The sequence below is a fragment of the Acanthochromis polyacanthus genome, chromosome 4 (assembly GCF_021347895.1).
Source record: "Acanthochromis polyacanthus isolate Apoly-LR-REF ecotype Palm Island chromosome 4, KAUST_Apoly_ChrSc, whole genome shotgun sequence".
Lineage (NCBI taxonomy): Eukaryota > Metazoa > Chordata > Actinopteri > Pomacentridae > Acanthochromis > Acanthochromis polyacanthus.
Genome location: NC_067116.1, coordinates 46,089,047 through 46,105,701, shown reverse-complemented (window position 1 = coordinate 46,105,701; position 16,655 = coordinate 46,089,047). Strand labels below are relative to the sequence as shown.

The following is a 16,655-nucleotide window of genomic DNA, read 5'->3' as shown; positions in this document are numbered from 1 at the left end:
TCACCTTTCATGCTTTATTGTAATAATTGACACATAAAGTGATTCTAAAAATACATTCATTATCTCACTTTATAATGATAATAAATAAATATTTCAGCACAGCTTCAGTGGTGAAGTAGAAACAAAACAGAGATGAAGGATTCAGGCTGTAGATGGACTGTGGTGAAATAAATGCTGGATTATCAGCGATACTCAGGAACACAAACCGTCCCGTCATGGCTGACCGGGCTCGGACACCTACGCTCATCTCCGACACCGCCAGCCAATCAGAGACCCTTCTGCGGGTCACATGACCCCACATTAGCAGGGATTAGGCTCCTGTTCTTGCTGGGACCAGCATGGCTCCTGAGAGGCAAAGCAGATGATCCCAGCTAAACCTCACCGTTATCTCCTCAGATCAAGGAGCTGCTCGCCTCCAGCGATGAGGAGGAGGAGGAGGTGAAGCCGGCCAAGGTGGAGAAATCCTATGTTCCCAAAATCACAGGTAAGGAGAGGGAAGGAGGAGCTGGGAGGACCATGGAGGAGGAGGAGGCTGAAAGTCAGTGTGTTTTTCCTCAGGAAGCGTGAAGGGGAAATTTGCAGAAATGGAGAAGCAGCGACAAGAGGAGGAGAGGAAGAGGATGGAGGGTGAGAGGAAGAAGAGGGAGGCCCAGGACAACATGGAGAAGGCCAAGATCAAGAAGGAGCTGGCTCAGAAGGCCACCGAGGTCAGTCCAACCGTCTGTATTTTCATATCTGGTGTCAGAACGTTTATCTGGAGTGATGCAGGTAATGGGATCAGGTGTTTAAGTTTGAGCTCTTGGCAGCGGCTGGATGTCGTCTGAAGAAGCAGCTGGAGGAAGTAGGTCGGCTTCATGTCGAGTCACTGCGAGGATTTGTGGGAATCTGTGAAATGATTCCAGGTACAGTCAGTCAGACAGGACAATGTGAGTTTTTAGGCTCATTCAACATTCTGCAGTTCTTGGAAAGATTATTCAATTTTCTCCTGTCAGATTGTGAAATTACAGACAATTACCTCCTCCTTCTTCTTCTTTGGTCTGATTCTGCTCCTATTTAATCAAACTGACTTTAATATCGCTGTGATGACTCAGAAAGCTTAGAAAGGACACGAGTTGTGCTTTTATTCTGCTTGTTCATTCTTTCCACAGGGGTTAGGTGCATGGGTGATCCTTTCCCTCCATCTAATCCCATCTTTTTCTTTCTGTTTGTTTCTGTCTATCATCTTCATTCTGTTCTGTCCTCTGTTCCCGTTCATTCTTCCAGTTGTGTCGATGTATTCCAGGCTCTTTTTCCTTATGTTATTGTTTGCTCAGTAGTGTATAATTTGTGTTTCGTAGTTTTAAAACGTCTTCATTGGTTATTCTGGCCAAATCAGATAAACGTAGCTGTAAAACCAGGACTCTGCTGCAGGGATTCTGTTTGACATTTTAATATTCGTGGTCCCAGATTCACATCAGAACTGGCAGAAATACAAGCTCAGAGTCCTCAGACGGATGCTAACAGATATTTTCTTATTTGTCACTTTATTTTTCATTTCTCAAAAGCTGTTCTTTCTATCACTGCTCTTCATCTGATGTCATCCATGAAATATCTGATAAATTAACTTGCTTAAGTGTTTCTGGGTCCAATTCTAGGTTGGGATAATGTTTTTTATTTCTGTTTTCTTTTTGTTTAAAGAGAGACTGAGTCTCTGTTATTTATTATAGATACGATGCTTTGCAGGTTTTCTTCACTGCTGGCTATCAGCGCCGTGTCATCTGCATAACGTGTGATATTTACGTTCTAACCTCTAATTGATCCTAAACCTCGTATTGTCCTCATGACGTTTCCCTGTAGAGGAGAACATCTCAGGAGACTCATCCCATTCTGAGTCTCATTTTATTGGTTGTTCTTCTCTGATTTCATTGTTTAATCTCACTGCTTATTGCCAATAGACATTTGTTTTATCATTTGTAAATCTTTTCCATCTATTTTTATGTCCTTTAGCATCTGGATTATTGTTTGATGATTTACTGTGTCGTGGGTTACCAGAATTACAAAATAAAAAGCCGTCTCTCCAGGTCTGTTACAGAGTTTTTAGATCTTTATATCAAAACATACGATCCTTCAGGGAGGCTCTGAGACGCTCGGTGGAGGAACGGGTAGAAATAAACGTGAAAACATTGACTGTGTGCGTTTATCTACCTCACCGTGGCAAAAATGTAAAACAGAACAACCATGAAGAAGGAGAGAGAACTCAGAAATGTCTTCTGATGCCAGAAATCCTGAAAAACAGAAGAAGCAAAAGTTGAATTTCTTTGATATTTAATGTACAAAACTTAACAAACCTGGAATCAACATTTTGTCCACATGAGTTATCAGCATTAGAAAAATGGTGAATCTCCAGGTCTATTACAGAGTTTTTATGTCACAAAGTTTATTATAATGCCGAAAACTACCGAGGCATCAGTGTTTTGACTGTTTTTGAACTTTAATGTTTAATCCAGTGATCAACATGTAAAATGTTGTTTAAAGTTTGATTTCCATTCTCTCTGAACATCACAAACAAAAAAAAGACATGACAACAATTACATCAGCTTATATTTGTAATTTGAAAATGAAATTTCAGTTAAAATATGAATCTGTAAATAGACAAATATTTCTTAAAGAGCATTATTTTCTAAAGGTTGCTACAGAAAGCTTCAGTCACAGTGTTTTCATGTCTATATTTACTGTTTCTGACGTCATAATTAAACTAATTAAACGTTTCATTGTGAGTCGTTGATCCAGAAACACCTGGAACAAGCTGCCAGCTGTCGACAGCACACGTTCCCACAGTTTGTGTCCAGAGACAAAATTAGATCCAGACTTCCCTGCTGGTCCTGAATTAGACTCTGCTATCTGACACCAATACGCTGACCTACTGCAGACATCAACGACACTCTTCTACTCAGTGACCTGGATTCAGAAGATTACAAGAACTTCCATTAGTCAGCATTTATTGAGGGCTTCTTCTCCATGCTTTGGTTCACTTTGTTTTATGCAGGAAGGAGACGACACCATCCTGGTCCGTGTGGTTCCGGCGAAGTCCTCCCGACCTCCGGGCAGAATCAGGATGAACTTCGAGGACATGGAGAAGAACCGAGAGGAGGAGCTGAAGAAGAAGGCCGAGGAGGAGAAGAAGAGGAGATACGACGAAAACAGACGATCCTTCAGGGAGGCCAAGAGGCGCTCGGTGGTCGAACAGGTAGAAATAAACGTCGAACTATTCCAACCTTGTGATCCTGGTTTCTGGGTTTTCTTACTCATTCTGGGTCCATTTTCTCTGTAACATAAAGTCCTGCACCTCTATAGAAACAGAAAGACCAGGACTAGAAGAAGAGAGGACTCAGAAATGTCTTCAGTGCATTTAAACAAAGTTAGAACCACATTAATCATTAAACAAAAGCTTAAAAAACAAAATTTCTTTCATTATTCAATTTGCAAAAAAATCAAACAAACCTGGAATCGACAGTTCAACATTTTTCTCCTCTGGTGTCACAAAACTAATAAAAAGAGAAAGAAATGACTGTTCAAAATACAGACATTTTACCTTCATACCTGTTTCCTATCTGCTCGGTGCAAATAGGGCAGAATTTTTAGTTTCTTAGCAAACAGTTTGTTTTTGGTTAAAAAGTGTAATTTTGGTGGATTTTTAAAATTAGCATCGGTTTAAAGCGTCTCCTGTGTTTTTACTGAATCAGGACGAGGAGGAAAAGCCTTCAGAAAAGATGCAGGTGACTCCTGGGAAGCTGAAGCTGACGTTTGAGGAGCTGGAGAAGGAAAGACAGGAGCAGAGGAAGAAGCTGGCCGAGGAGGAGGCGAAGCGCCGGCTGCTGGAGGAGAAGAAGGCCTTCGAGGAGGCCAGGCTGGGAATGGTAAGAAAACGTGAAAGTAAAACAGGAGTTTGTGTGAGAAGATCGAGTGTTTGGACGGCTTTATTTTCGTGTCTGATCAGGGAGAAGACGAGGAAAACGATCAGTCGCCTCAGGAGGACAAAGAGGAGCTTCGTCCGGGAAAACTGAGGCTGAGCTTCGAGGAGCTCGAGAAACAAAGAGTCGAAGAAGTTCGTAAAAAAGCCGAAGAAGAAGCCAAGAAACGGATGGAGGAGGAGAGAAGAGCCTTCGCTGAGGCCAGGAAAAGCATGGTGAGTTTTCTTTTATTGATCAGTACAGAATTCACCAACAAACATTCAGTCATCACACAAAGCTTTAGTATAAGCCATTTGTTGTTATTGACATTTTGTTGAATATATTCACGTGTTTTCTGTTTAGCAGTGAGTTAAATGATAAGATTTTTATGTCTATTTGTTTAAAAAATATTTAAAATAGTCTTATTCAAATAAGGTACAAAAACAATCAATTTACAGACATTTTCTTTTTTTTGTCCTGATTTATTACAACCACAAAGTCGTAAATGACCTGTAATTTTAAAGATTTTTCCTAAAATATTATTTAGAAATATTAAGTAATCGATAGACCTCAAAGCAGCAAAACATTGTTATTTTGCAGAATTTTTCAAAATTATTACGATGTAATGATTTGACATTTTATTTATATAGCAGCGATTCACGGCACCAGTCATCTAACTTGGCAGTATTATATAATTTCTAGAATAATTGTTGGGTTTACAGAGAATGTCTGTAATTTTACAGACTTTTTTAGGCATTCTAAATAGAAAAATGAGTATTTTTCTGTAAAACTAGTTTTTTTTAACAGTTTTGTTTTGTATATTGTGCTAAGCTAACTGACTTACTGAAGCTCCACATTCAAACTGTAGTTTCATCATTCTTATTTAACTTTTTTCTAGAACAAAAAGTCAAACATTTCCTTTCAGGAAGCTGTTACCAAAACGCCTCCTACAAATTAAAAGCAGCGTCATTTTGAGAAATTCTAGAAGTTCCTGCAGAAGTTTGCTCTTCTTTCCTGAACTGTGTTGGTTTCAGCTGGTGGACGAGGACGACGAGGTCCTGATGGCTCTGCTCAACCTGGAGGGAAGCAAACCCGGGAAGATCTGTGCCAGTTTTGAGGATCTGGAGCGCCAGAGGAGGGAGGAGGAGCAGAAGAAGGCCGAGGAGGAGGCCAAGAGGAGGCTGGAGGAGGAGAAGAGGCTGTTTGCCGAGGCCCGCAAGAGTATGGTGAGTTTATGGGAGATAATAAAACACCAATAAGGAAAAAGCAGAAGAGACGAGATCTGGATCGTTTTTACGACACATTGAAGCCGGTCTGTATAGAAACAAATCCTGTCAAAATCAAATGCATAAATAAACAAAATTAAAGATGTTTTTCAGCTAATTTAAATACAATTAAACAGTATAATTTATTGTCAAGGGTTGTGAAAGAATCAGTGAATATTTGTAAAAATACTGATGTTTTAAAGTGGATTTTATGTAAATTAATATTTTTCCTGTAAATTTATTATATTATTTATAATTTAACAAAACAGGTAAAATCTGTCAAATGCTTTAAAAAATAAAATTTTTAACCCCTTAATAGAAATTATTTAAAAATAAAATCAACCTGCAAATATGTGTAAAACTATTTTTTGTTGTTGATTTAAATACAGTAAAATAAAAAATATAGAATTTGAAACACAGATGTCATTGTCAATTACTGATAAAAGAAAGCCAAGTTGAATTTAACACTGAACATTAGTAAAGTGCTGCTATGTCGACACTGACTTGTCAGAAATTAACGTTCGCATTTCTGCTGCTGCTTGAGCCAAAATTTAACTTTCACACTAAACCTCTTCAGTTCTGTTTGGGATTTAATTTCTGATGGTAAGGAATTCCATAGGTGTGTACTTTGCACTGATTGAGATAATTGGTTGTGGATTTCATTCACAATTTAAATACAAATTAATCATTTTTCAGTAATTTCTTAGATATTATTTATAATTTAGCAAAACAGGTAAAATCTGTCAAAATAACACAAACATTTTTAACCTCTGAATAAAATTTATTTAAAAATTAAATTAAACTGCAAATATGTGTAAAAACATTAATGATTTAAATACAGTAAAGTAAAATATTTAGAATTTGTAAAGAAATATCCATCCATCCATTTTCCTCCGCTTATCCGGGGCCGGGTCGCGGGGGCAGCAGGCGAAGCAGGTCGTTCCAGACGTCCCTCCCCCCAGCGACGCTTTCCAGCTCTTCCTGGGGGATCCCGAGGCGTTCCCAGGCCAGACGAGATATATAATCTCTCCAGCGAGTTCTGGGTCTACCCCGGGGTCTCCTCCCAGACGGACGTGCTCGGAAAACCTCCAAAGGAAGTCTCCCTGGAGGCATCCGAATCAGGTGGCCAAACCACCTCAACTGGCTCCTTTCGATGCGAAGGATCAGCGGCTCTACTCTGAGCTCCCTCTGGATGTCTGAGCTCCTCACCCTATCTCTAAGGCTGAGCCCAGCCACCCTACGGAGGAAGCTCATTTTGGCCGCTTGTATCAGCGATCTTGTTCTTTCGGTCACTACCCAAAGCTCATGACCATAGGTGAGGGTTGGAACGTAGATGGACTGGTAAATCGAGAGCTTCGCCTTACGGCTCAGCTCCCTCTTCACCACGACGGTCCGGTACAACGCCCGCATTACTGCTGATGCCGCACCAATCCGCCTGTCCATCTCTCGCTCCATTTTCCCATCACTCGTGAACAAGATCCCAAGATACTTAAACTCCTTCACTTGGGGAAGCAACTCCCCCCCAACCCGGAGGAAGCACTCCACCGGTTTCCGGCAGAGAACCATGGCCTCGGACTTGGAGGTGCTGATCCGCATCCCTGCCGCTTCACACTCGGCTGCAAACCGCTCCAGTGCGTGCCGGAGGTCATGGTCTGAGGATGCCAACAAAACCACATCATCCGCAAAAAGCAGAGAAGTGATCCTGAGGCTCCCAAACCGAAAACCCTCCCCACCACGACTGCGCCTTGAAATCCTGTCCATGAAAACCACAAACAGGATTGGAGACAAGGGGCAGCCCTGGCGGAGTCCAACACCCACCGGAAACGTGTCTGACTTAATGCCGAGTATGCGGACACAGCTCTCACTTTGGTTGTATAGGGACCGAACGGCCCGTAACAACGAGCCTCGAACCCCATACTCCCATAGTGCCCCCCACAAAGCCCCTCGGGGGACACAGTCTTAGGCCTTCTCCAGATCTACAAAACACATGTAGACTGGCAGGTCATACTCCCATGACCCCCTCAGCAGCTCCGCAAGGGTAAAGAGCTGCTCCGCTGTTCCACGAATGGGACAGAATGCGCATTGCTCCTCCTGAATCCGAGGTTCGACTATCGGTCGGATCCTCCCTTCCAGCACCCGAGAGTAAACTTTCCCGGGGAGGCTGAGAAGTGTGATACCGCAGTAATTGGCACATACTCTCCGATCCCCCTTTTTAAAAATAGGGACCACCACCCCGGTCTGCCACTCCCCAGGTACTGCACCCAATGCCCACGCGACATTGTATAGACGTGTCAACCAAGACAGTCCAACAATGTCCAGAGCCTTCAGCATCTCAGGGCGAATCTCGTCCACACCTGGCGCCTTGCCACCGAGGAGCTTTTTAACTACCTCGGCGACCTCTGCCACGGATATGGACGCAGATACCCCCAAGTCTTCAGGCTCTGCCTCCTCCATAGAGGACGTGTTTACCGGGTTCAGGAGTTCCTCGAAGTGCTCTTTCCACCGCTCGACGATATCCCCAGTACGGGTCAACAGTTCTCCACCCCGACCGTACACAGCCTGTGCGAAGCCCTGCCTCCCCTTCCTGAGATGTCGAATGGTTTGCCAGAACTTCCCCGAGGTCGACCGAAAGTCCTTCTCCACTGGCCTCCCCGAACTCCTCCCACAACCGAGTTTTAGCTTCCACAACTGCCGCAGCTGCTGCCCTTTTGGACAGCCGGTACCTGTCAGCTGCTTCAGGAGACCCCCGAGCCAACCAGGCTCGAAAAGTCTTCTTTTTCAGCCTGACGGCCTCCCTCACCGCTGGTGTCCACCTGCGGGTCCTTGGATTGCCGCCGCGACAGGCACCAGTGACCTTCAGACCACAGCTCCTAACAGCTGCTTCTGCAATGGAGGCTTTGAACATGGACCACTCAGAATCCATGTCCCCAACCTCCCCCGGGATGCAGGAGAAATTCTTCCGGAGGTGGGAGTTGAAAACCCTATGGACAGGGTCCTCCGCCAGACGTTCCCAGTTCACCCGCACTACACGTTTGGGTTTACCAGGTCTGTCCGGCAGTCTTCCCCGCCATCGGATCCAACTCACCACCAGGTGGTGATCAGTTGACAGCTCTGCACCTCTCTTCACCCGAGTGTCCAAGACATCCGGCCGCAGGTCGGATGATACGACTATAAAGTCGATCATCGACCTTTGGCCTAAGGTGCTCTGGTACCAAGTACACTTATGAGCAACCTTATGCTCGAACATGGTGTTTGTTATGGCCAAACCATGACTAGCACAGAAGTCCAATAACAAAACACCACTCGGGTTCAGATCGGGCAGGCCGTTCCTCCCAATCACCCCCCTCCAGGTTTCACCATCGTTGCCCACGTGAACGTTGAAGTCTCCCAGGAGAACTATGGAATCCCCGGGCGGTACCCCTTCCAGGACCCCACCCAGAGACTCCAAGAAGGCCGAATACTCTGAACTGCTGTTCGGCGCATAAGCACAGACAACAGTCAGAGTTTTCCCCCCTGCAACACGAAGTCGCAGAGAGGCGACCCTCTCGTTCTCCGGGGAGAACTCCAACAAAGCGGCGCTCAGCCGGGGGCTTGTGAGTATCCCCACACCCGCCCGGCGCCTCTCACCCTGGGCAACTCCGGAGTAGGAGAGAGTCCAACCCCTCTCCAGGATTCTGGTTCCAGAACCCTTGCTGTGCGTGGAGGCGAGCCCAACTATATCTAGTCGGTATCGCTCCACCTCCCGCACCAGCTCAGGTTCCTTCCCCGCCAGTGAGGTGATGTTCCACGTCCCCAGAGCTAGTCTACGCCACCAGGGGGTGGCACGCCCAGGCGCCCGCTCCTGCCTACTGCCCGGTGGGCATAGCACCCGACCCCGACTTCCTGCCCTGTAGGTGGTGGGCCCACTGGGCAGTGGCCCTGTGTTACTTTTTCGGGCTGTGCCCGACCGAGCCCCACGGGACCCCAAGGCTCGGCCACCAAACGCTCCTGTACGAGCTCCCCCCCCAGGTCTGGCTCCAGGGGAAGGCCCCGGTTTCCCTATCCCGGGCGAGGTAGCGGCTTTGCCTTTTGTCGTTCTCATCAAGGTCTTCTGAATCGCTCTTAGTCTGGTCTCTCACCCAGGACCAGTTTGCCTTGGGAGACCCTACCAGGGGCTTATGCCCCGGACAACATAGCTTCCAGGATCACCGAGACACTCAAACCCCTCCACCGCGATAAGGCGGCGATTCGACGGGGGGTTGTAAAGAAATATATATATAATACTGGTTTTTGATGTGGATATTATCTACAGGTTTGGCATTTTTTTAAATTAATAATTTTTTCTATTTTATTTTATTTTTTTACATTAGTGAGTAAAGTAAGACGTGATTTTATCAGATATTATCTCTGATTTAAGAAAACATTGAAAATCTATAAACCTAGGGTCACTAGGGTCATGGGGGGTGCTGGAGTCTATCCCAGCTGACTCAGGTGAAGGCAGGGGACACCCTGGACAGGTCACCAGTCTGTCACAGGGCTACATATACAGACACACAATCACACCTACGGACAATTTAGAGTAACCAATTAACCTCAGCATATTTTTGGACTGTGGGAGGAAGCCGGAGTACCCGGAGAAAACCCACGCATGCACAGGGAGAACATGCAAACTCCATGCAAAAAGATTCCCGGCCCAGGCCAGGATTTGAACCGGGGATCTTCTTGTTGCAAGGCCAAAGTGCCAACCACTACGACACTGTGCAGCCCTGACAAGAAGCAGCAGTTCTTAATATGAATGATTGGGATGTTTCTGCATGTATGCGGTCTTTACATGTCACATGCATGATAAAAACAGTCCTTTTCAGATGTTTTTCTGCTTTCACAGAGTTCAGTAAGTATCAAACTCAGACTATTTTGCACTTTTTGACTTCAAATTGCAGTAAAACATCAACATTACGCCTTTGCTTGTGTTCAGGTGCTGGACGAGGATGAAGTGATGGTGAAGAGCGAGTCTCAGGAAGCTCTCCATCCCAGAAAACTGGAGATGAACTTTGAGGAGCTGCTGAAGGAGAAGCAGGAAGCCGAGAGGAGGCGCAAGGCGGAGGAGCGCAAGAAGAAGCTGGAGCAGGAGAAGCAGGAGTTTGAACAGCTGCGACAAGAGATGGGCGAGGTGAGTGTGGAGCGCCTGGAGGTCTGAGCCACGATAGAAGGACAGATTTAAACCGGCTTTTGTTCCACAGGAGGAAGTAAACGAAAGCTCCGACGTCATCAGCAAAGAGTACCAGGAGCTGACCAAGCTGAAGAGAACCGGATCCATTCAGGCCAAAAACCTCAAGTCCAAGTTTGAGAAGATCAAGCAGCTGACGGAGGAGGAGATCCAGAAGAAGATTGAGATGGAACGAGCTCGCAGGAAGGCGGTCGATGACGAAATTAAAGAGAGAGAAGCTGAGAGGTTCCAGGAGGTCAGAAGCTTTCCAACAACTCTCTGATAGTAGAGGAGATTCTGTTGGAGGATCATCATCATGATTTCTGTGTTTCTCAGGAGGACGAGGACGGAGAATCGACGCTGGCCAGAGCTGAGGAGTCTCCGTTCAAACAGAAGGTGGACATGAAAGCCAGATTCCAGCAAATGGCCAAAGCCCGAGAGGAGGAGGAGAGGAGGAGGATCGAGGAGCAGAAGCTGCAGAGGATGCAGTTTGAGCAGCAGGAGATCGATGCAGCGCTGCAGAAAGTAAATCATCCACAAACATCCTGATCAGCTTCACACACTGTGGAAAAAACTGTTTGTAACGATCATTCTTTCTGCAGTCATTTGACCGACTTTTACCTGTGTTGGTAAATTACAGAAAACAATGAGTAAAATCACAGAAAGAAGAGCATTAATTTATATTATTCTGAAAAAAAAAACAGAAACTAAGAAGCAAAGCAGCAGCAAATGAATGAAACTGAACAACATGCAGATAAAACAAAGGAAAAAGCAACAGAAGCTTGTTGGGATTCACTTTAGGAACTTTTTAAACAATCATTTTTTCAACAATAACTGATGTTTTTACAAGTCTTCTCAGATTTTCCAACTTATTCTAATAACTAGTAAAACCATAGAAAGAAAGTGTTTATTTCATAATTTTTCAGTGGTCAAAACTGGAAAAAAACGTTGAATGAAAAATGTCTATTTTTACAAAAACTATGAATTGTTTTACAGCATACGACCTTAAAATGACACAATTATTGACTGTACGGAAGTCTAATAAAATATTTTAGATATTTACTGCGATTTAAAGAGAAATTATGAATATTAAGGATTAAGGGGGCAGCATGGATCAGTGGGTAGAGTGGCCGTCTTGTAACTGGAAGGTTGTCGGTTCGATCCTCGGCCCGTCGTGCTCATGTCGAGGTGTCCCTGAGCAAGACCCCTAACCCCTAACTGCTCCTGGTGGGTCGTGGTTAGCGCCTTGCATGGCAGCTTCCACCATCAGTGTGTGAATGTGACATATCATGTAAAGCACTTTGGATAAAAAAGCGCTATATAAATACAACCATTTAAATAAAGGTAATTATTTCTTAGCTGTTATTTTACAGATTTTCACACTTTTATTAAATATCAGATAACAACTAGTAAACTGTACATAAAGTAATAATAATCTGTATTTTCACAGATTTAAATGCATTGTTTTATGATGTCTGGACATAAAATTACACAATTTGTTTTTAATGCATTTGAATATGCAAAAATATAATTATTTCACATTTTCTAACCCTAAAAACAGGCAACAAAAATATATAGATAATATATATAATAATATAAATTACAGGTATTATCTATTTATATTCACAGAAAGTAATGGTTAATTTGCACGTAAACAGTATAAAAATAACAGATAAATCTAAAATCTGCATTTATACAAATGTTGATTTATTAATTCTTTCACAATATATGCATTTAAATCTGCAAAAGATATATAATTCTAAATATTTCCTGTCATTTGAAAGAAGAATTGTGTATTTAAAGGACTGAAGTTGTAACTGTTATTTTAGAAAACATATAATTTTTTTAAATTACATGTATTATCTATTATAAAGTAAATAACAAAAAACTATCAAAAATTTGTATTTTCACAATTTTTCATTTATTATTTTACAATGTATAAACAAAAACAATCATACCATTTTTTACTGTATTTAAATATGCAAAAATTAAATTATTTTACATATTATATTTTCTGTTATTTAAAAGAAAAATTCTATATATTAAGGATTGAAAAATTGTAAAGAATTTTTTTCCTGTTTTTGCACAGAGTTGTGATGACAAGTAAAATCATAGAAAAAAGTGATCATTTACACGTCGACAGGGAACAACTGTGCATGATATCGATCTATCTATCTATCTGTCTGTCTGTCTGTCTGTCTGTCTGTCTGTCTGTCTGTCTGTCTGTCTGTCTGTCTATAGATAGATAGATATAGTCTATTTTAACGGTTTTTGAACTTTACAGGATTCCACTGTTTTTAATGCATTTTTCACTCTCAGATTTGACTTTTTTCTGTTTGTCGTTTTCTCACAGCGTAGTCAGAGTCTGGTTAGATGGTGGCAGAGCTTGTGATAATTCTGTGGTCTGTTCCAGAAGAAGGATGATGATGGCGAGGAGGACGGCAGCATCATCAACGGCTCGGCGGCTTACGAAGACGAGGAGGACCACGCCCGGTCGGGGGCTCCGTGGTTCAAAAAGCCCCTGAAGAACCAGTCGGTGGTGGATTCCGAGCCGGTCCGGTTCACCGTCAAGATCACCGGGGAGCCGAAGCCGGAGGTGACCTGGTGGTTCGAGGGCGAGATGCTGCAGGACTGTGAGGACTATCAGTACATAGAGCGAGGAGAGACGTACTGCCTCTACCTGCCCGAGACCTTCCCCGAGGACGAAGGAGAATACATGTGCAAAGCCGTGAACAGCAGAGGCACGGCGGCCAGCACCTGCATCCTCACCATAGAAAGTAAGAGCACCCTGGTGTGACGCTTCCCTGCATGATACCGGACCTTTACCGAGTGGATCGCATGCTCCTCTTCCTCCTCTTCCTCCACATGCAGTCCCATAAGAGCACAAACTGACCTCTGTTCTGTTTCTTTCTTGCAGCGTATGACTACTGATGTCCTCCATGTTCTGCAGAGTTTCCCTGTTGTCTCTCACTCCTTTCTGTAAAAGTTTGTCCCTCGTGGTTATGGTCAAACACTTGGAGGGAAGAACGTAGCAGTAAGCTTGGCATTCCTAAGGGAGGGAAACACAACACAAAGACAAGATGTTGTTTACGTATCGCTCAAGTGTAAAGCTGCTCCTCGTTAGGATGAATCTGTGCCAAAAACACAAACCCTTCTTGTTCCAGAACCATCATCACTGCAAGACCCGATAATATTTGTGAAACCAGCAGTTTTTACAGTACATGTCTCGCTTTATGGTCCAGAAATTTTATACTTGAGATACAGAAATGTGAAAGATGACCCTGTGTATTAATTAAACAAACTAAATACGGTAATTTTAGGTTCAGTTTGTGTCATTTCAGATCGTGGTTTTGCTGTACCATGTCAGATTTTGTTATTTGAAACCCAAAACCACCTTCTGTGAAATTGGTTGACTGACTATTGAGCAGTTCTATATTTTCTCCCTTCAAAAAAGCCTAAAAAGCCATTTCAGTGGTTCAGTATCTCAAGAAATAAAGTTCCCACTGACATGAATCTTGATGAGGACACTGACAGAATAGTTTCTAGTAGATTTAAATCATTAAATGGATCTAGCAGAGGTCAAATTTTCAGTCACTGGTGCTTGAAAATGGATGTTTCCATACTTTGTTAGTCTACTCTCACTGTCAAAAAGACTGGGAAGCTATTTTAAGATTTCAGTATCTGCAGAAATAAAATGAATCAGACATGAATCTTGGTGAGGACACAGACAGAAAAGTTCCTAGCAGATTTAAATGATTCCAATGGCTCCTTCAGATATCACAATTCGAATTATTGGTGCTTGAAAATGGCAAAAAGTTCAACATTTTCAAACTAGTGAGCCCCAGAAAGTTGCTGCAAGTGTATATATGTAGTCGTGTCTATATTTCCTACCAAAATTCAGTCTTTTTTTGACATTTTACCAACTTTTGAGGTTCTAACATCAATAGAATTTGACATGTGGCAAGTATGACAAGACAAACTTCCAGATTTTTGCTGTTTTGACAAAATGTTGATGTGTACTCATTGGTTGGAGACAGACAGTGGTGTCCATGGGGGTCTAGATGTTGGTTTTATATGTGCAGAGTTACAAACGGCTCCCATGGTGTCCTTATGTTGAAATTTAACAACAACATGAAGCTTATTTTGCCTTTTTGGATGTTTCTATACAGCTCTGAAAAGACATGAAATTCTCCAAATTCAGCCCAAATATTTAACAGAAGTTAGTTTTGGGTCTCCAACAACTAATAAATAAACTCCAAACTGGTGCAGCAACAGATTTCCTGGTTTCTATTTGAACTGACCCATAAATAAATCTCTTACATATTGATCAGGTGTTCTGCTATTGATAAATACCGTCAGCATGTAGTTTTCTGTAGTCAGTAACATTAATATACTGAGAAGTCGCCACTGAGGGGTCTGTTGAGAATGTTTTTGAAATGCAGCCGCTCACTGCAGGAACAAATGCATCAGAACTCGTGTTTTCATCCTGGTTTCTATTTGCAGTATCTAAAAATATGAATGTTGTTTTTTTTTTTTTTTCACGCACCAATCCCCCTTTTATTTTTGTTCCTTTCGAGTTAAATGTAATAACTCCTGATGTCCAGGACAAACGTTTTATGGTTCAATAATGAAAAGAAAAACGTAGGCTAGTCGGAACATTTGTCATATATTATAAATAGAAAAACGTTTTAATAAAATGAACAAAAGTGATGCTTGTAATGTTGTTTGTTGGGAAGCCTGCCGCCTGATCTTTGCGTTTCAGTGAGATGTTTCAGAGTTAAAGGGTCTTTAAATCACCACCCACAGCTGATATAATGCCTAAAAATCCATTCACTGCATTCATATTAGCCTGCAGGTGTTATTATATCCATATGAATACAGGTAGCGTTAACATTTTGGTTTTTAGGGTGACAGGTATTTAAAATATCAGCAGAAGAAACAATGCAGTTTTGAAGGCAAAACACGTAAATTTTATGTTTTTACTAGTGAAAATTCTGTTTATGTGTGGTGATAATTTATCAAACTACAACAAAATATGACGTGTTTTCATTGTCACTATCTGAAGACATATTTTAGTTTAATGATTAGAGAATGTGTAGTTCTTCCACGTCCATAATAACGCCAAACAACAAAAAATGTTATATAACAGAAAAAATTCAGTCCTTTTAATACGTTTTTTTCTGTCATATAACTTTTTCTTTTTCCATATGAAGGAGATTTTTCTGCCAAGATATTTTCTTGCAGCAGGGACATTACTGTGGATGTGGTTCCTACTACTACTACTAATAATAATAATAATAACTTTATTTATATAGCACCTAAAAAACAGAAGCAACAGTGGGGAAGTAAACTTAAAAGATTTATGAAAACAAACACCAAAAGAAGAGAAAAAATAAAAGCCTCAGATGTGCCAAATCAAATTAACAAAAAAGTACAAATAGATTAAAGTTTCTTGTCTTATACCGCTGTACCATTTGAGCACCCTATGTACACTAATGTAAATATGATATCTTACTTTTTATTCTTTGTCAAAGCATATTCTAGTTTTAGTTTTACCTTATCCTGATCTAACTCCCACATGGCTGCTACTGCTGTTTTGTACAGTTGTTTCTGTGTCTAACTGCTCTATGTGCCTGTTTAAACTGAAAATTAAATTGAATTGAACGAAAGTAAAGAGGGTAAAACCATAAAAACAGGGTAATAAATACATAAAAAAGACATGGTCTAAAAGCAAGTATGCATTTCAGTGTGTGACCTATTTAATCATTAAACCAAAACACATCTTATTGTTCCATAAATTGCTGTACTTTGATAAAATTATCATCACACATGGGCAGAACTTTTAATCTTCTTCTTTTCCTTTCTGCTTTTCCCTTCAGGGGTCGTTACAGTGAATCAATTGCCTCCATCTAACCCTGTCTGCTGCATCCTCTTCTCTCACACCAACTACCTTCATGTCCTCTTTAACCACATCCATAAACCTCCTCTTTGGTCTTCCTCTAGGCCTCCTGCCTGGCAGTGGGAAACTCAGCATCCTTCTACCAATATATTCACTCTCTCTCCTCTGGACATGTCTGAACCATCTCAGTCTGGCCTCTCTGACTTTATCTCCAAAGCCTCTAACATGTGCTGTCCCTCTGATGGACTCATTCCTGATCCTATCCATCCTGGTCACTCCCAAAGAGAACCTCAGCATCTTCAGTTCTGCTACCTCCAGCTCTGCCTCCTGTCTTTTCCTCAGGGACACTGTCTCCAGACCAAACAACATGGCTGGTC

At 42.2% G+C, this 16,655-nt stretch overlaps 1 protein-coding gene across 4 annotated transcripts; it reads left to right on the top strand.

The window, feature by feature from the left end:
* Positions 1-288: 288 nt before the first annotated feature.
* Positions 289-15,089, top strand: nexn (nexilin (F actin binding protein)). 4 transcript variants are annotated; one of them, XM_022216117.2, is made up of 11 exons: positions 289-484; positions 559-707; positions 3,026-3,226; positions 3,723-3,896; positions 3,977-4,165; positions 4,964-5,155; positions 10,149-10,343; positions 10,414-10,635; positions 10,716-10,904; positions 12,796-13,156; positions 13,297-15,089. In XM_022216117.2, the coding sequence occupies exons 2-11, from the start codon at positions 585-587 to the stop codon at positions 13,308-13,310; spliced, it is 1,860 nt and encodes a 619-aa protein (XP_022071809.2). In that variant the 5' UTR covers positions 289-484; positions 559-584; the 3' UTR covers positions 13,311-15,089. The 4 variants fall into 4 exon arrangements, with proteins under 4 accessions (XP_022071809.2, XP_022071810.1, XP_051803570.1 ...); XM_022216118.2 differs by having other exon boundaries at positions 290-484; positions 12,793-13,156; XM_051947610.1 differs by lacking the exon at positions 13,297-15,089 and having other exon boundaries at positions 290-484; positions 12,793-13,176.
* The last annotated feature ends 1,566 nt before the right edge of the window (positions 15,090-16,655 follow it).